Genomic DNA, 24938 nt, shown 5'->3' with positions numbered 1-24938 from the left:
CGGCGGCGGTGAGCGCAGCTGCCGTGTCCGGTCGGGTGTACCTCCTTGTCCTTGCCGAGCATCTGCTGATTCTTGATCTGCAGCTGGCGCTGCAGGCTGGCGATCTCCTCGCGCAGCTGCGTCATGGCCACCACGTGGTCCGACTGCTCGTCCTTGCGCGCCTTCTTGGGCTCGGAGCCCTCCAGCGGCTGGCGCGTCACGTCCGGCCGGTCGGGTCGCTTCGACACGTAGTACCTGATGGCCGGGCGGCTGGTGACGGACCCGCACGGCGGCGCACCGCGGGCGGCCACGGCACGCGTGCGGCCGCCCACGGCAGGGGCACGCTCACCCAGCGGCACAACACCGACAGCAGGGGCGCCACTGTCGGATCAGCCGACGTTCGAAGGGGTGACGCTCGAGTGTGGGACAGGGGCAGCGGCGCGGATGTCACGCCGCCGCAAGTTGGAATGCTGCGATATAGCTCCTGGTGTACTGCTTGTGACCCAACTGATCTCAACTGACCCAATTACACATCAGCTGAACATACAATGATCATGCACAATACCTACACCATCCCATGATACACTGACCACGCATACAAAATCACACACCATATCACCGTGTGACGCGCACGGTTGGTCTGTGGTTAAAACGGCATGGTGAAGGGAGCGGTGGCTACGTGTGCCTGCACTACAATTCAGCCGTTTGTATAGCGTGCGGACGCTTGGAGTCAGCTAGCCAGCGGTTTTTACTTTTAGGTAGGCGGCGCCATTTCAACAAACCAAGAAGCCGAAAACATGGGTGGATCTGGGGCAACCCCCAAGAACGGCTTCCTTTGCAAAAGTGTGTGCAACGTATCAAATTAGCGTGACTTCACAGGTTCCTCAATTGGGCAAGGCAAAACATCCATAAGCACAACGCGACTGCATTACCATGGTTTTCAGAGGACAAGGGCATGACGGCCAAGAAAGGGAGCCAAAGTGTCCAAAATGAAGAATCATCAAAGGATTGCATAGCGTGAGGCAGAAAAGTTATGGTATTGACTCACTCAGGTAAATGTTTCTTCACGTACGGTTTGGGAATCTACAAGAGATGAAGTTAACTTTAATTTATTTCGCGGGTTTGGGGGGTCCTTTATGATAGGGGGTCTATTAATAAACTTCTGCTCATTTTGAGCAGCCTTCTGAATGGCCCAGATAAAATATTTGTAGCAAAACCGCTCAGCAACCAAAATATAGTAATCCACCCAGCATAGGTCCGAAAAAATGTACCTAAAGAATATCGTTGCCTCAGCGAGGGACGCCGATGTCCAAAAAACAAACAGCAATGCAACAGAACTGAACAAGGCAATTATGTTAAGAACGATGGCGAACCAGCAGCGTTCGGCTGAGCTTCCTGTTCACATCTCTTGGGACGAATTGCTCAACACGCATTTACCTAAAGGACCTGTGACGAAACTCTCGTTCCAGTTGAAACCGTGTGGCATAGGCTCCCCCTAACATCGATCACGTAATGTCGACGGTTGGATCGAGGCACGAGCATCGAAGCCGAGGCAACCCTACGGTCGTGGCTCTTCCCGTACTAACTTTGGTTTCCGCTTCTCCTGGTTCTTGCCCAGCTTGACGTGAGTGTGGCGCGCGGGGTCGGTCGACTTTGTCTTGGCCAGCGCCCGCTTATAGCTGAGCGTGCACAGCCAGCAGAGCAGCTTGCCGTCCACCTGAGCAGGCAGAGGTCACTCAAGACACGGCACCACATGAACAGGCAGAGGTCACTCAAGACACGGTATCACATGAGCAGGCAGAGGTCACTCAAGACGCGGTATCACATGAGCAGGCAGAGGTCACTCAAGACACGGCGCCACGTGAGCAGGCAGAGGTCACTCAAGACACGGCATCACATGAGCAGGCAGAGATCACTCAGACGCGGTACCACATGAACAGGCAGAGGTCACTCGAGACACGGCGCCACGTGAGCAGGCAGAGGTCACTCAAGACACGGTATCACATGAACAGGCAGAGGTCACTCAAGACACGGTATCACATGAACAGGCAGAGGCCACTCAAGACAAGGCGCCACGTGAACAGGCAGAGGTCGCTCGAGACACGGCGCCACATGATCAGGCAGAGGCCACTCAAGACACGCACCACGTGACAAGGCAGAGGTCACAATGTGACTGAAATCAGACACTGTGCCCGACACCAAGCACGCCGTTCGACACCAGACCTGGCGTCCAACATCGGACATATTGTTCGATATAACAAATGGTGCCTGACCCAAACCATATAAGCACCAAACAAAGCGGGAGCGAAGTTCTCTCTCTTATCAGCGGTTCTGACGGAGCTCTGACGAACGCTCAAGGGCGTCTGCTATTATCCCATAACTCCAAGACTTAGGCCAGAGAGATCCGAGTTCGGTTAAGTCCAGATCGCTGCTGGGTTTCGGCGCAATAAGCGCAGATCACAACTTGGAACATCCGTGCATGTTGTGCGGCACGACCTCTCAATTTGAGAGCCACATACAATTTTCCCTGGTATATCCCACTACCAGATTCACGCGCATTTAGATCCCAAATCCCAAAGATGCAAACGTGAGACAATGGACATATATTTTAAAACCAAACGTGAGTAATGGGAGGCAAAAAATATCGCACTCCACTTCAGTGTCACAGAAACGGCGACACATAGGGCATGCACCGATATCACCCAGCTGTACCATAGCAAGCTGGTGACCCCTGACACCAGCCCAGGAGCGGGGCGAGCGCGGGCTGCGCGGTGGGCTGGCCGGGCCGGCCGGGATCAGTAGGTCAGTCGAGCCCGGGGCGCAGCGCGTGGAGCAGGAACAGGACGCGCGGGGGAGAGGAGTACCGTCGACTGGACCGGAGAGGACCTGGCAGGTGTGCCGTCGTCCTCCACCTTTTTCTTGTCTTCCGGGTCCTTTCGGTCGAAGGCGCACTTCTGCTTGCACTGTTCGCAGGCTTGCGGCGGCCCGTAGCGCTTCTCCGAGTTGGCGCACCGCTGGCAGCGCGAGCCGATGAATGCCGCGATCACGTTGCAGTAGTCGCAAGCGGTCGGCTTGCCGTGCGCCTTCACCATCTGCTCGCATTTCTTGCAGATGGTGGACGTGCTGCCCTTGCTGCCGACCAAGGGACGGTGGTCACACAGGCGCCACGGCACCACAGACACGGGGTGCACCACGGGACCACGGAAAACGGGGCAGGCAGCACACCATTCAAGACACGAAGTACAACATCACCACGGAGACGAGGGTACAACACCGCACAAAGGAACGCACAACACCGCAAAACACGGCGGACCACTGTGGCACAGGAGGGCACCAAAATACCGCAGACACGAATGACACAACAGCACCGGGCACGAGGGACACCACCGCACCACCACGGAGGGCAAGACGGCACGACAGCACCAGACACGGAGGGCATCGCTACCCACAGTTATGAAGGGTACGGTGACACCACAGCACCGCAGCCATGAACGGCACTACAGCATCACTCACTGGTGCATTAGACAAGGAGGGCACCAAAACAGCACAAAAACCAATGGCACAGCAGCGCTAGTCAAGGAGGACAGCATGACCCGAATGCGACAGAGAGCACTACAGCGCTAACGACCAGTTCCACACGCGTGAGCTCATGTGATGACCTGGACCGCGATGACTGGTTGAGGATGCCAGGCGCAAATATACGATGCCTGCAGTACGATGACGGCACGGATGTGATGTGACGGTCACTCCCATCACACCAACTAACCAACGCCAGCATGACAAACGGCAACGACTACACCCAATCACGCCCTCAAAACTGCATTTGTCAATGCGTAATTTACAAAACCTGAAAAGAAACGCAAGTTATCAATTTGTGGCATAACGTACAAATGGGCTCACAAACGACGGAACTCGCAACACTTCACACATTCTCACGCCGGGATATCAGATCAGCGTCATGCAACAGACATGATGGCGGCCTCGCCCACGGACAGCTTTCCTGACGTAACACCAGACGCCTCAAGGTCGGCCGGCCTGGCCGCCGATCCGCGTCGGGCGGCGGCAGCGGCGGCAGCCGTTCGTGGCGGCTCCTGGTCGACGTTACCGGGCCACGAACACGCGGCCTGATCCCCGGCTGGTGCTGCGTTTCCCAGTTATTCACGCACAGGGGGAAGACGTACCACAACGAAGAAGTGCTCGCAAGAGACGAGACGAAACTACGGGCGTCATGCCAACGGGGAAAAGGTTTTTTATCTACGGACATCAGTTTATGGCCGACAAAGGATTCCACTTTTAAGGAGTGGCGCGTAATGTTTGCTCCTAGTGCCTTCCAAAGCCATTTCATTGCAAGCATTCTTTCTGAAGTACGTAACCTTCGATGTTACGAGCGTCGCGACACTCTGCTCCCGTGACTTCGAACGCGTAGTTTGGCACCACTGAACAGCTTGGAGATGAGTATTTGTACCACGAAAAGAGAACAACGGGAAGCCCAAAAATAAAAATAATTATCGAATGGTCACGACAGAAGCCCGAGCACTTTCCAGAGAAGCCTCGTGTTCTCCGATGTGCTATGAACACTAACGAAGGGCAGCCGTGACGGTTAGTTCCGGGGATCACCCGAGTCAGCACTAGCTTCGGCAACGCTGAAGCAGCCGCAGCTGATGCGCTACGACCACTAACGAAGGGCAGCCGTGAAGGGTTGGCTCCGGGGATCACCCGAGTCAGCACTAGCTTCGGCAGCGCTGAAGCAGCTATCGTCAGCGTTGAGGGACGGGGCGCAGTGGCACGCCTTATTGTTAGTCAAATGCGTGACTGTGTAAAAATGGTAACACATGCATTCAAAAGTCTGAAGTGGTTCACCAGGCTTATAAATAGCTTTTAAGCTCAATCATCACAAAAACGTGGCAAATAACTTGCATCGTCTACGAGACAAGGCCGTAGCAAACCCAAGTCTTGTATAAGAGTGGAAACACGTGCTTATCGAAAAAGATCGGGCAGCGATACACGAGCAGTTTATATTCGGTTGTGTCGTATTATGTCCCAGTCTCTCTAGCTGGACCCAACAACACATGAAGTTCTTACGCACCTCAGCCATGCGAGTGTAGCCAAAAGGTGCCGTATTTGTTATGGCCCACTCCATGTATTAACTATCGTGTTCTCTTGGCACAGACCGTCGTCTGAAGCCAGCGCTTCGAAACGCCAACAGCGTACGATTGGCGCCAGATCCGACGACCACGTACGGAATGGGGTGAGCTGACCTCGTACATTCCGGTGCGCTGCCAGGACAGGGCACGCAGCCGGAGCGGGGCTTCGTGTGATATTCGACGGTGCAACAGAGGTCGGCGTCTGGTGGGAGAGGGCTGACCGTGGCCTCGGGCCCAGAGCATCCCCATAGCCAAGGACGCCGGAGGTGCGGCAGCAAGCCGGGCCAGCTGCAGGTCAGCCAAAGCTAACGGCCCGCGAGTGATGCAAGGCACAGCTCCTGGGGGAGTTGCTTCTGAACATGGCCGATGACAACGACACGGAAAGCACGTTTTCGTATGCCCAGTGCATTCACTGGCAAAGTAATTGGCGCCCACTGCAACTAACGGGTTGTGGGCGTTGCCAGGGCTGCGCGGACCATGTCGAGCGCATGAGTCACACATTGGTGCCTGATCACCACGGAACCAACGCGCCAAGTGAGGTCCTCCAACACCGAATCTCTGAATGTTCACCGACAACTGTCACCGTACTCAGCCGCAAACCTATTCAGCCTGTGGCTCGGACCACACTCTGATCGCTGACGGCCGGGGCCCGTGTCACCGGCGGAGATCTACTCGGCCTCTCGCTCGGACCACACTGATCGCTGACGCCGGGGCCGGTGTCACCGGTGGAGACCTATTCGGCCTCTCGCTCGGACCAGGCTCTGATCGCTGTCGGCTGGGGCCGGTGTCACCGGCGGAGACCTACTCGGCCTCTCGCTCGGACCACACTTTGATCGCTGACGGCTGGGGCCGATGTCACCAGCGCGCACGACAGCCCAGAGCGCGCCCGTCAGATGAGCCGTCACTGAGCACGACTTTCAACATGGCGAAGCAGCTCGGCCACCCATCGTCGCGGCTTTGCTGCCGCATCAACACGGGGCGCATCGCTACAACAGACACGGACAGCCGCACCCAGGGATCTAACCCAAATCAGCACCTCGCAGTTACTGCGGATTTACGACGCATTCAGCCCCTCAGGCTATTTCGCGTCACCTCTCTCTCTCTCTCAAACTGGCAGGAAGGACGGGCACAGCGGGGCATCGAACCCCCATACCCTCGGTATCCCAGGCGCACAGTGGTTAACGCAGACGCGTTAACCACTACACTATCGGCACCCTAAACCTCAAGCTTAATGTGCATATGTGATTGGGGCTTTACGACGCACTCAGCTGCTGAGGCTATATGGCGTCGCCTGCCTCTCACCCTGACAGGAAGGGCGGGCACCGCGGGGAATCGAACCCCGTACCTCTGGTTTCCCAGACGCGCAGTGGCTAACCTTAAGCTTAAACCAGCACCTCGTGACGCATGAGGCCTACGGCGGCGAAGCGTGCAGCCATGCACTTCTGAATATCTATGCTCGTCCTGATGTCGTGCGGCAAAAATGAGGACTAAAAAATTGTACGTTTTCAACGTGACTGCTGGAGCAAAATACTGAACACGCACACACACACGCACGCACACGCCGTATATGCAGTCATGCTCCGCAGAAGGGCAGAGGAACCAGCTGTGCTCCGCAGGGTGTCAGTGCCAATATGTGCGGGGAAGTGAGTTCATCCTTATTCTTGGCTCATAGCTAACGTTGAAATAATACAGGCACGCTCCGGTCCCGATGACCGACTTCTTTGTGCCTCATTATCACGACCGCGTTATATCACGCACGATTCGGTTTAATCCCAATTCTTGAGCAGGACGTTTCCCCGTGCTCCGGCTATTGCTGCTCGGCCACCACTTCGGACACCAGCGAGTGCGCCTGCCGCCCAGCGGGGCGGTGAAAAGCGCCGCTCTGGTGTCACCCGGGGCGGCAGACGACGTGGGCTCGGGAGCAAACATCGTGTCGGTTAAGCAGCTGGTGTTCTCTTGGTAATAAGAGAGGCGAAATCAAACTTGAGCCGCCGCGTTGTGGCTTTGATGCTCAATTCAAAACTTAATTCAGTTGATTTGAGACTCCCGGCACGGCGCTGGGCTAAGATACAGAGCATATAATATCGGCCGGAGTATGCATTATGTGATGACGATGGTATTCCACGTGTGAGGTTTGGTTTCCATGGCAAACGAACAGAGTGTGTCAAAACATGCAATGAAAAAACAATCATGCACCACACCGTAACAATAAACCCAATAATAAAATCCCGACTGTGTGATACATACAGCGAGCCTTGTTTCGATGTCCTATGAGATCACGTTCCACGTGAGCTCTCAACCCGTAGTCGATTTCTCGCCAGGCTCTCTGAACACGACGAAACAACCGCGAGAGGGTTCAAAAGCAGTTGGTTGGGCCAGTGTCACTGATCTGGTTGGAAGGGAGCATGCGCCGTAAGTGTCGTGATATGGAGGCATGCTTTAAAAGCATGACTTACCTTTCCTGTTGAAACTCGGACCGACAGTATGTGCATTTCACCACCGGAAAGCTTCCCCGGCATTCCTGAAACAGAAAACCGTCTGATGAGATGTGCCTGCACTTTCACGTCACCAATCGACAACATTCATGCTATTCCACCTTCGTATGCGCACTGGCGTGTACGGGGTCACACAATATATCTAAGCACCCCAGTCATCTGTCCTGGTTTAAAGATACACTTTATCAGCCAGGCTTGACGCTCCAACGCCTGAGTAACGCGGAGGTGGGCATTTGTCTTAGGTACGTAACACAATAACAATGAGACAGGCTTGTGGATGGATGCGGGTCACATCACGCCTTTGCTACGTAACAGGGATCAAACGTTATGATGTAAAGAAAAAGCAAAACGGCACGTTTCCGATACCACGTGTCAAAGATATTGTCGATGACGCAAATGGCAAGCGTTGTGGATAGCGTAATTATTTTTCAGTCGCCGCTTTGTTTGGAATTTCACCAAGTTGTTTTCGTTTTCGGAGAAAAATAAGCCAAAGCCAGACTGCCATTTGCATCACGAATTCACATATAGCATCAGTTTACCATTAATCGCAGAAATGCACTTCCAACAGGAGCGGTTAAGGTGGCTGATAGAGGCCAAGATCAAGTTTGCGAGACGTTCGAAAAGTTCGTCTGCTAACAAAATTGAAAAAGAAAACGACCCTGGTCAAACAATGGCCCCTCGAACGCTGTTTTTACACGCAACCTGTAAATTTGGTCGTGTGGAATGATATCACCAATCAAATAGTGTTCCAAACTTCCTTTTGTGCTACGGTATGAGGGTGCAAAAAACTGGCCCCAGCATACTAGGGGAATGGAGACCTGTGTCTCATTTAAAGCCGAAAACAAAGGACAACATAATCCCGTTCTGTGATCTTATGTACCGGGTCGGAGATGATTGAAGCCAATTATCAATACCGATGGATGCCAGACCCATTTAGTTGGTTGAACCTGACAATTGGCGTAAGCGCGGAGAGTGGGATTATTGACTGACACGGCCTACAAAAGGCCATCTGTTTGGCTAATATAGTTCCTCTCCATAATGCAGGCCAACAATGGGTGCTACAAATGGCAACTAGTTGGCCTACTCATTTGCGTATTGTCTAAGTTTACATGGTGTTGTCTTAAAGGGAGTGTTCCACATTTGAAGACATTGAAGTATGTATCAGATATGATGGGAAAAGCTTACTTGTAACTATTGCTACGCTTTCAAGGTTACGACGACGCTAAGTAGCAAAATTTCAAACTTTGTAAAAATGTGCCCCATTACGTCACTGCCTGATGGCGTCACGAATGGTTTTGTGACGACAGCTATACCTGGCAGCATCTGGCAGCCAGACCTAAGGAATACCTTGAAACACACGAAAGGTGAGGCCAACCAACCATTCTAGTCGCGGGGAATGTGTCGGGCGGTGGATTAGTGGGTGGTTTGTTTGTTAGTTTGTTGTCTTGGTGCTGGCCGTAATAAAAGCTTTGGTGAACTGTTTGACATACGCAACGTAGCGATCGCCAGCTTTTATGGCAGATTATTAACATCAAAGCACGATATGCTGTGCTGCTGCTGTTGCTGCAATGCTGTTCATAATTTTGTCAATGCTTTATTGTCGAACCAGCATTGGCCGCAGTGCTGTAGTTCTGACACTGGCATCATGTGATGTGCACCGTAGTTACTTTGTTTATTGTTTGTAACTGAAAATGTGGTGTCGTGCTAAAATGAATAAATTTGTAACGTTGCTATGAATTGATTGCCGAAGCATTGCTCTTGATATGGTAAAGATGGTAAGCTTGGGATACCCAGAATGTTTTTTTGTGCTTACGATTACTTATGCAATTAATGACTAACCCCGATATAGCCATTGCGGTGCAATGACATTCTTGCTGTTGATCGTCCTTTAGCAATGTTGAATAAGTTGTTACCAGTCAGTCATAAATTATAAGCTACAGTCTTATAGGTTTGATATAGAGTAGTAAGCCAATGTGGTACATTGTGTGATGGCACGGATCAACATCTGTGACAATACCTCAGTGCTGTACTGTGGCATGACATAATGAACAATGATAGTTTTTTTGTACTGCATTCCAAGCTGCTTTCATATTAAATTCCACCATGAAAAGATGGGTCAAGTGTCCTCTCTTGTATTGACTCCCCATCTGACGTATGACTGACCAAAAACACATGATGCAATATACAAATCACTTTCAGCAAAGCAGACAACCAATAAGTGGCGTCACCTGTTTTGGTAATTTACAAAACGTAGGTGAGAAAGATGAAACATATCTTCCACTTCCCCAGTCATGCAATATGCTGCGGCCATTAGGCTGCTATACCAAAAAAAAAATAACAGGAAAATTTTACATGTGGTGAAATGACACTGCAAACATGCTGACCTTCCACAAGGCTGGAGACATGACGAGTGCATGTGGTTATGGTTGGGTGGGCAAAATGCAAGGAAGTGATGAAGCTGCCAGTGCACACAAGGCTCATGATGAGAATATTTTTAAGTGCTATCCAAGACACCAACACCAATACTTTTCCACCCTTCAGAGCACCCAGCATCTCAAGCAAGTTGCAGTGACTATGGCACTGATGACTCACAAGCAATGCTCGCCTGCATACAAAATTTGTGAGGACAGTACGATGTGCATCAGTAATAATACAGATCTATATTTTCAGAATCATTTAGGGAAAGACAATTTTGCAAAGCCATATAATGTGAGCCTACACTGAGCATGTGTATTAATGAGTACCACGCACCAGCCCCCACTGCCAAAATGAATTGCTGATGCAATGACACGCAATGTATTAATTACATGCTGCAACACCTCAATAGGTTCAAAATGTTGGCAGGGTCACAATGAAGTGCCAGCTTGCCTTTGTACACCCCTGCAACGTAAGTGCTAGTGCTTCTCTTAGTTTGCCAGCGTTCCTTTGTCATATTCAAACGCAAACATCAAGGCAGAGACAGGTATCAATACATCATATTTTATTGGGAATCAGTAGACTTCAAGAGTACCAAAACAATGTTCTTTCCCAGAAGTACAAACCTCAAGCCTCCCCATCACATCAAGATCAATACAAGCCGCTGGCACACACCACCAGTGATCACACACATTTCAAACCTCCAATTTACTCCTTTGTCAAAAAGCGTGATCTCACATTTGCACAGCTCGCGGAACCCTCAAACTGCAGGCTTTCTCGCAATTTCCGCACATATTTTCAGTCATAACGCCATCTTTCCCCGTGACCTCCGCTCAACACAAAGTCCCAATGGAGGTTCATGGTAATGCGGCTCAAGAGGTTGGTCTTGTAGAACACAACCTTTTGTTCGAAATTTAAATTTGTGATACATGTGTGAAATATTTAATGAAATATATATCTAAAATTATTGCAATGTTTCTCTACTTTCATAACGCCTTGTTAACTCATAAGCCCGTGCAAGGTTCTGTGCTACGGCACAAAAGGCGAACCGAACTCTCTGTGGTAGAAAAAAACGTCGGCAGGGGGAAAAGACAGATTCGCCGTCGCGTCTTCTTTTTATACTTTCGGGAGAGTGCCCGTTTTTGGGGTGCCGTACTTTTTTGCCGTCGGTGGCGTTCTTTTTTTATAGCATAATCCTGTGGCCTAGACATAAGGGAAAATGGCCCGTTCACGACGAGTGCCGCACAACCCGAAAGTGCTCACGCTTACGTTCGTGACACGCATTCAGCACCGAAATATCGCTAGCAGCCAATCATCTTCCGCGCATTGTATCATACGCGCCGCATCATCGCTTCTGCGAATGTACCAGCGGCCGTCCTGTTTTAACCATAAGCAGAATACAGCCTGTAGTATGACCGCGATCGCATGACGTTTGTATGGCCTCATAAATGCCGAGGCAGCTTTGAAATAGGCTCCAAATATACCTGTTCGCATTTGTGCGGGCGTGTAACTCAGGAGCCAGATCGTTTAGGGTCCTAAAAAGGACATGACCGTGAACTGCATCAAAAGGTCCTCAAGATGGCTATTTCAGTTCACAACGCCACACAAATGTGGAGCATTCCCTTTAAGTGTTGTCACGACTACCGTGCTGTCGCCGTCCGTCAAAGTAAACAGTATATGGGAGTGGTACAAAGAATGCTATTGATCGCTGATCAACTTTGAAATGCACCACGCCGTACTTTTCCCGCACGTGCCACGGGTGGAGAACACGTCAGCGACAGCGAACACATCTGTTTCATGATTCTCTCGTTCTGTTCTCTGAGATAGCCTAGTTCAGTATTTGCGTGTGATGGTTTCGTCTGATTCTTTTAAGTTGCTTTTAAGTTCTTTGAAATTTGGGATACTGAGTGTCGAAAAACAGCTTCCATGCCGGCTATGCAGGCGGCGACTGCTCTTCTAGGTCCAACCACGACATCGTAACAGCCAGCCCGGGCACGGGGACGCCGGCCCTGAGTCCTGCGCCGCAGTCTCTCCCCCGTCCTACAAGTCTGGCGGCAAGTGCTGCAGGACTTCGCAGTTAAAAATTGGGATGTTGTCCCGCGGCTGCTGCTCATCAATGTAAGACAATTACAGGCAATATTTATATTAGCTTATGCAGCATTCGCTAACGGTTGTCCGCTTGGGTACTTGTAAAACAGCGTGGCCGGTGTAAACCAGCGCTGTATGCAGAACGCTCATTGAGCGCGGCTGGGGTCGGAGTTATTGGTGCTGCCGCCTACGCGCGCCCATATTTGCACATGTTCCCGCATGTTTACAAGCTCTGTTGTTTCGTTCGACAGCCCACATGACCTTTTGACGTCAGAAGCGAGGTCCACATCAGTTCGCCGATGTTTATCAAACGTTTATATTTTATGCTTCGAAACAAGCCCAGCTTTATTTTCAAAATGCTGCTAATGATAAAACAGCGTTTACATCTTTCCTTTGAAGACCAACACCACAAGAATGTCCTACAAACTACGGTATCATCACGTCCTCGCCAAATTCCAGGGTGGTCACGTTGGTCATCTACCATAATGCACTGCAAAACTCTCCGGGTTCAACACTAAAATATGTGATACTGCAATTCAATTACTTTATCCCCAAAGACTTACCGCTCCACACAATTTTGATTGTTGAGTACCCAGTGAAGCATACTCACAAATGCGCAAAGCTTGTAAGATTATCAGGGGCGATTTGCAGTGCTGTGATTCAGCGGTATCCGCGCGGTCTGTGAGGGGCCTTCGTGTCTTATCTGGGGGAATTACAGTGCTCGGGTTGGCCATTCCATCTCAGGATGATGTCATGGCCTGGTTGCCAAGACGCCCTCAGTCCTATCTATGTTTGAAACATGATCTACAACACCCATTTAATTTCGGGACAATGTCAACCTGCATTAATTGGACAAAGTTACCAGGATAAGCTTGACTATGGGTGACCGGAAAACTGTCTTGTTGACTCTCCCCACGAATACAATTTGACATTTTAATCGAGTACCTGAAATGCCTAGCATGGGGTATCTGTAGGCTTCCACTTCTGGTCAGTTTTCAAAAGTTTAAAGGCTGGGAAAGTAAAAGAAAACAGGCAAGCACTAACATGGGAGGACAATAACAAACGGAGGAGTGGGAGATATTTCAGGTGACAATCCCAGGATAATTGTCATCCATCAGCACATTACCAGACTTTTACTCAGAGGTACATTCTTGATTCTGCGCGTGGACTAACTGGCATTGCTTTGATGGGTAGGCAATGTGTCCACATAGTCCTGACGGACCGTGCAGAACGTTGCTAATGAGGTCGTGCGTCACATGCTTGACGCGGGAGAACCTTAGGTAAAAAGAAAATGGCATGTAAAATTAAAATAGCAGAAGCAAAAGAAGTGGATGTGGATTATGTGGAAGTGGAAGAAAATGAAGAAGTAAAAGTGGAAGTAGGCCAAAGCTCAAAAGTTGAGAACAAGGCTCAAGCTTAGCTAACTACAATTTCACTGAGACACGGTTTACTGGTTCGGGAGATCCTTTCAAAACTGGAAGGGTTTTGTTGTACACTGTCCTGGGAAAGGCAAGAGTAGCTCTCTGTTCTGGCAGTTTTATGAGCAATGTAAATGTACAAGAACAGTGTCCTCATCATGACCATATCCACTTAATTTGATCTTCAAGGTCCGAGTTTCAGCCGTTTTGATCCAAATTGGAGATGTCTTCCTACCCTGTCATGCCGACATATAGCTCTTGATCTCTTTGCCACACCCCTGTCAGGTTTAAAAATACTTTGGTGGCATTGAATGGAAGTTGTCCATGGTGAAAAGGAAATAATGGCTGACAGGGCTAAGTCCATGAACAATCCCACTCACTCTGAGCATTGTCTGCATTCCTTTTGCCTTCCAGTTAGTTTTGATGTGAGTGTAGCATCGCCACAAGCAGTTCAGAGTTGGATGAAATGTTACTGCATATGGTAATGGTAATATTAGGGCCAGCTGATTGACTAACTGACATTACAATGCCTGACATCAGATACTTAGACCAGCATTGGAAGTATATTGGGTGGCAAAGCAATATCATTTGTCGCATATCTGCTCTTTAAGCTTAACTCTGCATATGACTCTAAGCTAAAAATTTACCTGATGGAATCATGGTACACAAGTGTGTGTCACAAAATGCAACAATGCTTCAGGCTATCCCCCAGCACATGTTCCTAACTTTTTCAGACAGGATAACATTTAAAAAAAACAATGAAATAGGTACTATGCATGGGTACATCACACCCCAAACCACCAACCACAATCAACATCCCCAATGAGAGAATCTCAGGACAAAGGGTGACTAAGCTCTCAACCTGGTTGGCTGACAAAGAATGGTGTCATGCTACAGTTAGCTGGAGCTACATTAGCTACAGCTACATAGCTACAGCTACATTTTCTGTGACAATGGTGGTGTTTCACAAAATATGGGTTACTGACCATGAACTCTCTACTGCGACATAAAATGCTGGACCAAAGTGAAGCATATTGGTCTGCCTGGCTGGTCTTGACTGGTGCTGGTATGATTAGATACCTAGCATACCAGCAGTTCTGACACTTGCAGCATTTCATTGGCCTAGTACTCCCCTTTTTTGCTCATATGCATTGGGGGAAGGCTTACAATATCAGTGAGAGGCTCAACTCAATAGTAGAGGGGGGAAGGAAGTGGTGATTATGCTCTGCTTAAGGCATAAAAAGTGACATACCTGTAGTAAGCCCCTGCTCACCACCAGCTTTCTTCTCCAAGGCTGATAATTAAGCTCAAAACCATAAAACAAGGAAAAAGTTTCATCTATTGTTGAGAAATCTACCAAACAATTAAGTAATCTAAGTCACATTATGCTATATTTACTCTATTTTGTCACATTCCAAGCCTTCTACTGGACAACATAAAACATTTTGTACAAATATAAGAATTAAGCAGACTTGGTCTAAGCATGTCACTCTATATCTTTCGGAAAACAGAATGTTCACAAAGTGCGACAGAATCTGGTGTGTTCAAGAAATGGTAATATGTAATTATGTGTGTTAAATGGGGTATGATATGAAAAGTTGAAGGAAGTCTGCATGTCAAGTTTATCTGACTAATTCACAAGAGCAGATAGGTAGGCTAACTGGGCCCACAGAAACAAGTGCCCCACTAACAATAACCATAAGCTGTATCCGGCATTGTGAGGGTCTGCACAAAAACAACAGGAAGCCCATGCTGGCAATACCCTCATCCTATGGCACTGTCAAGGGGCTAGCTGGACACAAATTTAGGTATTGTAGGATCCTGCATCAATTCAGACTGGAGGTCATTCGAGAGTCACAACTTTCACCTCATTGAATAACACAAGTGAAACTGCATAGCAGCCCCATGCTTGCAGCTATGTACCTCCACCTTCTTACCTATTTAATAAACATGCACATTACAAACTTATTACTGTGCGCCAATAACGTCTCAAAAGTCTGCATACCTTGCAAAGCTGCTGCCCTTGTGACAGCTCTTCAAATAGATGCCGACTGAAACACCTCGAACACGCAAATAGCATATCCGACATATCACAACCCTTCAGTCTGCGCAATCACAGAGTCGTAAATGTTTGCACCGCCCCACCACACACACCCTTCGCAAGGTATCGCAACACTAACGTCGCCATCGCCCATCACTATACGCCACTGATCAAACGCCGAGTCAGGTAACCAGTACCATGGCCATCATTTTTTGAAATGCGTTTTTTAAAACAGTTTGCTGTGGCCTATAACAGCTAATTGATTAACACGTCGCAAATAATTTCTTAACATTTATAAGCCAGTCTCACTGATATCCATAACTCAGCAGAATATCAACATTTCATGATGCAACAAACTTGTAAAGTCCTCCCGCCATTTCCGATACTCAAATACTTGCCCATAGCAATGCACAATGACCATAGCAACCGGCCATCACTAATCTAAACAGACAATGCGTGTGCCGGAGGTGAGAGTTGACGAAAGCGATGTCATTGAAGGTAGCAACACCTCAATTTCTGGTTATTTGAACGCATATATGCTTATATGTGTACTGAGAATTTGCATGAACTTTGGAATTTATGGATTATTTCCGTAAGTACGACGCATGCTGCCAGTGACTGGTGTCTATAAACGTTGGGGCTCTCAGGTGACCGACCCAGCTTCGTGCAACGCTCCAGCGTGTTGGTTCGTTGGAATTATCCACAAGTAGAGAGTATCGCGGTATCATGTTTCACGGTCTGAAGGGTATTTTTCATAAGGACAAGGGAGGGCAGAATCTGCTGAAGCACGGGGCGATGGCGGTGGCGTCACAGAGTCGGCGATCCTCTGCCGTCGAAGACGCTCCTCGTCGTGTTCGACTGGCCGACATCAGCGGTGAGCGCTCACAATTCGGTCTAGAGAACCGGCTGTCGGAAGCATCCGGCAGCGGCAGCCGGCGTACCTTGCCTGTGGGCGGCCTGGCCTCGCGATCTAGCGTGATGGAGACGCGCCCGTTGCCGAAGCGCAACTGGTCGACCGCCAGCGACATGCCGGCCGAGCGTAGTGCACAGGCGCTGGCGCTGGCCATGATGGGCGACGGCAAGGACGTGCGTGCTGAAGGCTCGGTCAAGATCGCCTCCACCATCACCACGTCGGCCGAGATCATGTGCTGCCGCTTCAGCAATAACGGCGTCCACCTGGCTGTTGGCACGGTGTCCGGCGGCACCTCCATATACAGTACGGACGACGTAGCCTCGCACGTCGTTCTCTTGCAGGACCACGACACGCTCGAGCGCAGCATGCCAGTGACGTGCGCCAGGTTCGTGCCCGTGCCGGAGCCGAAGCCGTCGACCGTGCTCCTGAACGCCTATGGCGACGGGCTGGTCAAGTTCTGGCGCTACATGAGCGGCGAGTGCCTGCAGACGCTGGACGTTGACGAGCAGGTGCTGGCACTGTCGTTCGACTGCCTCGGCAAGTACTTCCAGCTGGCGGGCGAGGATGGCGCGATCCGCGTGTTCGACGCGGCGACGTCCCGGCTGGCCGGCCGGCTGCACGCCTCCGCCGACCACGCGCTCAACGACGGCCACCGGTCGCGCGTGTTCGCGCTGGCTGCGCACCCGCACACGCCGCACGAGCTGCTCTCGGCCGGCTGGGACAACACGGTCCAGTTCTGGGACATGCGGCACCCACACGCCGTGCGCCGCATCTACGGGCCACACATCTGCGGCGAGGGGCTCAGCATCGACCCGTGAGTGCAGACTCCGGGCGCTCCGCCAGGTCTGGGTTCAAATTGGAGGTGTGAGACGGGGAACGGGTCATGCGACGTCCGTTTCCTGTCTGTGCCACATCTATCGCTGCTGATATCTGTATACCATTTATCAGTGAGGCTTAATAAGCCGGTGGTCTCACAATCCGTGAGTCAGAGACTGAAGAAATGCGAAAGGAGGAGGGTGGGGGTAAAGGGGGAGGGGGAGAGGCCGCAGTCATCGCAGGGTAAATGGGCATTAGCACCATGGCGTGGAATGGAACGAAGCAAGATACAAATTGCGTTCGAAGTCAATGCCCCTTGTGCCTCTTGATCGCCCTGTTGATCTCCTCATAGGCTCTGCCGTCATGGTCGTGGTTTTTCAAAAGGAGTTTGTGGGCACATGAGTGGAGAAAAATGACGGAACCTTCCCCAAACTAAAAAAACGTGTTTCTCTGCTGATTTGGACCACTTTCTTCTCAAAGTTGGGCTAAGTGGGGTAATGCCCTTCTCCCTCCAACTGAAAAGGCAACTACATCGCTGTCTGCCGTTGTTGTCAATGACCAAAACAGCCTCCCTCGTGCCAGCTTGTTGCATGCTGAATGACAAAGTGCGTCCCTCGGGGAACTTGGCGGCAAAGACCGAATTATTTCCTTTCAGCAGACGTCCACCTGACCTTAAATTACGGACGTTTCGTGGAGTGGTGGGTTGTGCGAATCCGTTTCGTTGACACGTGGATTGTGGTCACTGATTGGAAAACCAGTTTGGGTCGCGTCTGCGAACAGACACATACTGACGTGCGCGGCGCCGTGGCCCGTGTCCGACAGCCCCCGTCCGCCGCTCGGCCGGTTGTGACGGTGGCCGTGTGCCCGGCAGCATCTCGAACCGCGTGGTGACGGCGTCGTGGCGGCGGCGACAGGCGCTACAGGTATGGGACTACGGCTCCGGCGAGCTCATCACGGACATACAGCCCGACTCTCATGAGAGCATGCAGACGGGCGCCCAGTTCATGGGCCAAGACTACTTGGCGGCGTCCGGCGGCTTCGTCAACCTCGTCCGCATGATCGACTGCAGGTGACACTAGCAGCTCCACCCTGTGCGCCACTGTGTCTCCGTCTTCCAAAGTCAGGGTAGGCCATCAGTGCAAGCGCGGGTCACTGGGCATAGGGACGCAATAAAGTCGCCAGGAACGAGCGCTTGGTCCTAAGTACGGCTGGTGATCGGGTGGTGAACATGCACACGTAACTGACCGGGCATAACGCCACTGACCGAGCGTGACGGCACTGAGCGCATCTGTATCGTACTGTCGGCAGGGCGTTCGTGACAGTCGGTTCAATCCGGAACGTGCCGCAGAGCGTGCGCTGCCAGGACGTCAGCGTGTGCGCCGACAAGCAGTTTCCAAGGATCGCCGCCTGCTTCGGCTCTGAAGCGCTGCTGATCGACACCTGGTACTAGAGGCAGGCGGGCGGCCCTCAGAGGAGACTCTTCGCAGCGGGAGCCGTCACCAGTTGCCGCGCTGCCAGGGGTTGGTCATTGGTGGGCCTCGGCAGGCGAGAGGGGCACTGGTTAGAGTTGGGGGGGGGGGGGGGGGGGGGCGTGCTGGAGCCGTGCTGAACGCCGGCGGTGTTCGGCGGATGCGGGCCAGAGCGTTGGAAGCCTGGGGCGCGATGGTCGGCTGGCCCGCGGGTGGTAGTCGCGGCGGACCGGCGGCGGTGTGAAGAGCCCGGCCGTGTGGAGGGTCGGGCCGACGGAAGCGGGCTGAGGCGGGACGGTGCCGGCGGCCGCGGCGGCTCCGACGGAACGCCCGTGGAGGCCTGTCGCGGTCGCACCAGGCACGGTTCACTTAGGGCGTCACCTGCCCATGCTGGCGTGATGGCAGCGGTCAGTCATGCCAGCGTGTGTGACCTATGTTACGCATCCAAAATGGAATGCAATGCCCGAGGCGTATGGTAAGAGGCGGTAACCACTCAAGGCATGTAAAATAAGGGAGGTCGTTCAAAACGTATGCCGACCTTGCCATAATGTTTCAGATGGTGTTGTAATTCCTATGTTTGTTTAATCAAATGGAATTATATTAGTGAACTGCATAGATTCTTGGACATTTGTGACCTTGAATGATATAAATACAGCTGGATCCACCGTGCGTAAAGCTATTTTATCTGATGGTAATGCGCTCAAAATGTCGTTTAACCGTAGTGTGGTAATCTCGACCATGCGCTTTTGAGTTCCACTGTCCTGAGTGCTGTGCAATGATCGAATCCATTTGTTCCGTCGCCCTCAATGGCTCGAATTGCGACATAGCAAGGACATGCATGGAAAGCTGTGGAATATCTGCCAGATTCATGTGGATGATTTTCATCAACATTTCGCTTGTCTACGCGGCAGTATTTTCGTAAACATGTGCCTTGACAGGAACCCTATTTCAGAGTGGGTTCACCTCCAGATATTTATGTTATGACAACGCCTTAGGCCGTAGCGCCGAATGAAACGTGAACCAGGCTAAATGCAGAGGTGGGAATGCTTCCGTTGTGGCCTGTGGCTTTGTTGGAGCTGGGAAGCAGTTTTAGGGATTCGTTGTTTTTTTTATTTAGTAAACAGTACGGCATGAATTTCATGAGCGGGACCTTCGTACCATCAAGCCTGAGCAGCATTGACTGGTTTGACGATTGACCTTATGGTTGTGTTAACATCGTCAACAGATAAGACCAGAGCAGCAACTATGCGCGCGGATCTATACGCCTTCAGTTTGCAATAGGCATTACGGTTCGCGCTTATTTTACATGCTGTGTTTTAGCAAAGCTTGTACATCTGCGGGTTTTATTCGACAAAGCACGTTTCCAATTCGTACATGGAACACACATCGTGAAACAAACGCGTAGCGTAACGTGAACAGCTCAAAAATGCGCTCGCGAACACGTGACCCACGGAACAAAGAACTTGGCAGGGGCGCCATCAGCAAACGGAGAATAGCCGAGCTAATCTGGCGCGCGGGTCAACGGCAAAAGCATGTCAAAGGCAGCACACGCATAAGTTTGAGACCATCTCATCCAGCACTCACTAACTGCCTGTATTCCGGGAAAATAGACCGATGCGCTTCGTGCTGTGATCTGTGTACCTTTTGCATTCCAGTGGTGTGACGTCATCGGTACAGCCACCAACATTGTGTAAAACAAAGACGGCAGTAATCCCTTAAGATGACCCAACTAAGACGTGGCTCTTCATACAGCCGAGATCAGCCTGATTCAATGCCAAATCCGAGTGCATGGTAAAATACATTCCACAAACCGGCGCGCCTGCTGATACAAACACCTGCTTTAACGCTGCCGGTGACGAGCTGCCACCAGCATTGCGTCCGCGTGTTGGTCAGTGCACACTACTGGCTCACTGTGCAAAGAAATCACACCGGATCTGGCATCATTACTGCAAGCGCGGACATCGAGAGTTATTACAAAAGACGCACAACCGACGCGAATCTACTCGCTGGCCCTGGCGGTCCGATCCGACACATTCGGCGCTAGCGTCGACATAGGTGGCGCCAGTGCACCGCGGGCCTCCAGCGTCGTCGTAGCGGCGCGCCAGCTTGTTGCAAAAGCACACATGATCGGAAAACATGTGCATATTTTGTTTGCCGTTTATCACGAATGCAGCAGCTGAGGACACCCGGCTAAGCTCATGCAGAGAGTCACGCAGACATAGAGTGAAAACGGGGATCATGAGTTGTGATTAAACGGCTGTAAGGCTATGCAATCCTAGGACATCCGTTTAAGCAATCGAAGGTTCTTTTCATGTTTAAGTCCAGTTTTTCCGAGGCCTGTGGAAGGCTAGAAACTCCTTTCGCAGGAAATGTCATTGGGGTCACATCAACGTTAACACAGCTCGAGAAAACAGCACGCATTAAAGAACGAGTTTGATTCGCGCAACTTTCCATGGCTAAGAAGCAGCGCATTAGTAACACCTTCGCGCTCCGAACTGAAGACCGTCAAAAAGTACATGATGGTGTTAATAGTAACCATATTTGATTAAAAGGAAGATGACACTGATCTATCGATCATTAGGCATCTGCGCATTCAACAAGGCATAATCGACAGACACGGGCAGAACTCAGTCAGAACGCACGGTGTCGCATGCCAAAAGTTGCCACTAAATGCCACTTTATGTAAATGCATCCGGTATCAAAAAATCACAAAAGGCAATAGGAAAATACTCAACAGTGAGGGCTCGCACCAATCCTGACACATCACCCTCCCTTACATCATCCGAGTTCATCCATTCCCACTCAAAACAGCAACACCTTTCGGGGATGGATTCTGAAGGCGCACGCTCTGGAGCGAACAGCCTTCAAAACTGTGCTGCATCGTTGTCATCACCAGAATCACATTTTGATCAACGTTGTTCACCAGGGCCATATGGAATGGCGTAATTAGAACTGAACCTTGGATGTAGAGCACTGCTGGAACATTTACATCGAGCTGAGGCTAGTGGGAGTATCGTGTGTTTTGCCCCACGACAGCGAAATATGTCACGACACCTGCCCAATGAATGGCCCAGTGACTCTGTGATCGCTTGCCAGTTGTTGGTTCGTGAGTTGGAACGGCACGTCAAAGCGGATATATCCCTCCTGACTTGCTTGTCACCCACAAGGAGTCCGTTTTCGCATCCGTTCCCTCTAGTGATGTGTCCAGTGGACATGCCCACCCAGTGCTCCCCGACGCATGACGGATTCTGAACCTGTCTTACGAAGCACTAGATCGACGCGGTGCTCGCCTCGGCGGAATTGGTGGCAAAGGCGAAGTCTGGTGACTGAGACGTGCTCACGAGATCAAGCTGGCTCAGATAATCGGCGCGACTTATCAGCTGGCTCCACATGCCGCGTTCTCGGCGATCAAAGCAAAAGGCTTTGCGGTGCACACGTGATTGTCAAGTCTGCTCACGCTTTGTTACGGACGCATTCAGAACTCGATGTGCCACTTCCAGGCTGTACTGTATTCAATGTTGAGGCCGTTTCATGTATGGTCAAAGTGTGGCCCTCTCTGAATTCAGCCTCTTTCACTTCTGTGTGAGCGAGTCGATTTTGAATGAGCACACCTAACTCACGGTACGTCCTTAGTCTAAAGTATGCTTTGGGTGGGTAACTAACTAAATCCTAGGAAAGGCGCAATCTATACACGTTTGAGAAAGTCAGAAACTTGTACTTATTTTGCATTAGTTTCCCTTGATCAGGTGCCTCCCTTAAACCGACCTCAGGATCCTGGTCACCTTTTCCTGATTCGGAACTTAACATCCATGTACTCCAAGGTAGCCGTAATAACGCTGTCTCAGAGTTCCAGCTCGTTTGCATCAGACGGAGTCGGAATGGACGCCCTCCTCTGCAGTTCGTCGTTGTCGACTTTGCATAGACTGGGCTGAGTTCAAGCCTGCTGCGAGTCATCCGACTGCCTTACCCTCCGGTCCAGCTCCCGTTCGTTCGCGGCCCCTGTTGCCCCGCGCGGCACCTTTCGCAGCCGCGGCCACCGGCGTGCCGTCCCAGACCGGCACGCGCCGCTGCCATTGATCGCACCATCGGCCGGCCGTCGCGGCTCGCGCGTGCCACCTGCCCCGGCCGGGCGTGCGGCCCGGCGGCCCGGCTCCACCCGCCGGCGGTCAGCACCGGCCCGCCGAGCCGGCGCCGCGCTGTAGGCGCGCCGGCCTCCAGCGCTCATTCCAGTGTCCTGATCACCGGGTCTTCACTCGTCGGGCGATGTTGGTGCGGGCGGACCTGCCGTATAGCGGGCCTCGGCTGAACAATGTTTTCAGCTTCGTCCCTGTCCCCCTCCGATACTCCTCCGTCATGGCGTTGAGGGCATCATAAGACCGGCTTACGCAGGCAAGAGCCCATCTGCAATGGCGCTCACAGAGAATTCTCTAAAATACGTTTACCTATGCCACAAGCTCACTTTTCCACACACCACATACAGTCATCCCAGCCATCACGACCAAAATGCATGGATGGGAGTGGGCCACGACAAAAGCCAGAAGGTGGAGGCGGTGGTTCCGTGCGGGCCGCTGTGCAGACCGTGGTGCGGAGCTGGCGGCGGCTGGTGTCGGCCCGCTCCGCTGGTGATCGGCCCTTGCGCTGGTGCTCGGCGGGCCGGCAGTGCCGCCGCCGGCAGCAGGCGTAATGGCACTTGGTGCTACGCACGGGGATATGCTACCTGGAACGACGGGAACGGTCTGTCAGACGGAGAGACGCGTGCTGATCGGGTTGTAAGGCCGTTCCGACCGTCGTGGCTCAGAGGCATTACAGAACTTGCTAACAGTTTTATAGGTCACATCCACCAACATCTCTGGGTTCAAATCGTTCTGGGTTGGTCGACCAACGAAGGCCCATGCTCCTTTCAAGCCATTCTTAACCCTTTTTGATTTGCTAAAATTGCTAACGATGTTGGCATTGTCAGCAGAAAATTATCGCGACTGGATTAAAATATCAGCATATGCTTCTAATAATGCTTGGCATTGTTTGATTGGCGAAATTCCGTGTATAATCCCATCCTATGCGAGGCATCTACCTTCTTCCCAGATTTGACGATTTTCCTGATACATTACTGGTGGGTTATTATTTACTCCCAACAACACCGCGAGACTAGGAGTCCAGGATGTCTCCTATTCAGGTCCAGATTAGTCTTTTGTGTGCATCTCACCCATCCACACATTCATAAACAGCCAAGCAGACACTAGATATTCGTAACAAAGAGTCGCGCCTCAGCCGACGGACCGAGGTGGTCGCCCACTGGCCGATGCTGCGGCGTGTCCAAGTCAAGGTCAGGGGGCGGCCGGGTCACTCCTGAGGCGTGCCGCAGGTCAGCGACGGGCCGCACGATCTGCCGCCGTCCTGGTGCCGAGCGTGGTCGGCAGAGAGCCCAAGGCAGCGCACCACCGGCGCCGCGGTGGCCGCGAAACTCGAGCGACACTGGGATGGCGAGCCGGCGCCTGCTCAGAGATCTCAAGAAATGACTGTTGATTTTCTGTGCCGGACTCCGTTGGTTCCGAGAGCTGTTTTGATGGCAGCCTGTGATGGCTGGCGAGAAGCCGTTTCCAGCGTCAGATCATTCCTGCACGAGACAAGGGCAGGCGAGAAGGCGCGGAAAACGCAGGCTCCATTGGCCTTCATTGGCGCCGGCCGACGATCTGGCGCCGTGCCTCCGGGCCACCGGCATCACTGCTGGGAAGGAACGCGCCATGGCTGGGCGGCGCTGCGCCGAGCCGCGGCCTCCTCAGACGCCGCCTAGCAGCAGTGCGGTGCCGTTGGGGCCGGTCAGCTCGGGCGGCGTTGCACGGGTCGAGCGTGTGCGCCCGCTGGCGGCGGCGGCGGGCGCCAGGGCAGAGCTGACAACCGGCTGGGTTCGCCGTCAGGCCCGTGTCGTCCCCTCAGCCAGCCGGCGGCGGCAGCGGCAGGCGCCAGGGCAGAGCTGACAACCGGCTGGGAAGGCCGTCAGGCCCGTGTCGTCCCCTCAGCCAGCCGGCGGCGGCAGCGGCAGGCGCCAGGGCAGAGCTGACAACCGGCTGGGAAGGCCGTCAGGCCCGTGTCGTCCCCTCAGCCAGCCGGCGGCGGCAGCGGCAGGCGCCAGGGCAGAGCTGACAACCGGCTGGGAAGGCCG

General features: G+C 52.0%; 3 protein-coding genes across 4 annotated transcripts in view; 1 reads left to right on the top strand and 2 right to left on the bottom strand.

Annotated features, from left to right (window-relative positions):
• The window catches only part of LOC119099907 (protein FAM76A), a 39497-nt gene extending 23778 nt beyond the window's left edge, over positions 1-15719 (bottom strand). For both annotated transcript variants that reach the window (XR_005094433.1, XM_037223001.1), the window contains exons 1-5: positions 15545-15719; positions 7580-7644; positions 2892-3111; positions 1566-1696; positions 42-234 (exon numbers count right to left, since the gene is read on the bottom strand). Coding sequence is in view for 1 of the 2 variants with exons in the window: in XM_037223001.1 (XP_037078896.1) it covers positions 42-234; positions 1566-1696; positions 2892-3111; positions 7580-7644; positions 15545-15628 (693 nt within the window). In the remaining variant the exon portion in view is untranslated. The remainder of the gene's footprint in view (positions 1-41; positions 235-1565; positions 1697-2891; positions 3112-7579; positions 7645-15544) is intronic.
• Positions 15720-16064: 345 nt separating this feature from the next.
• Positions 16065-18759, top strand: LOC119101802 (putative WD repeat-containing protein C227.12). The gene is made up of 3 exons (XM_037225225.1): positions 16065-17307; positions 18181-18378; positions 18618-18759. Exons 1-3 carry the CDS (start codon positions 16307-16309, stop codon positions 18757-18759), a joined length of 1341 nt encoding a protein of 446 aa, XP_037081120.1. The 5' UTR covers positions 16065-16306.
• Positions 18760-22930: 4171 nt separating this feature from the next.
• Positions 22931-24938, bottom strand: part of LOC119101800 (forkhead box protein O) — a 43938-nt gene continuing 41930 nt past the window's right edge. Inside the window, exon 6 of the mRNA XM_037225224.1 lies at positions 22931-23495. The gene's annotated coding sequence lies outside the window, so the exon portion shown is untranslated. The remainder of the gene's footprint in view (positions 23496-24938) is intronic.

The sequence above is a fragment of the Pollicipes pollicipes genome, unplaced genomic scaffold (genome assembly GCF_011947565.3).
Source record: "Pollicipes pollicipes isolate AB1234 unplaced genomic scaffold, Ppol_2.1 Scaffold_4881;HRSCAF=5763_pilon_pilon_pilon, whole genome shotgun sequence".
In the NCBI taxonomy this organism is placed as follows: domain Eukaryota; kingdom Metazoa; phylum Arthropoda; class Thecostraca; order Pollicipedomorpha; family Pollicipedidae; genus Pollicipes; species Pollicipes pollicipes.
Note: the sequence above shows the minus strand (reverse complement) of the source record. Positions and strands in the feature narration are given on the sequence as shown.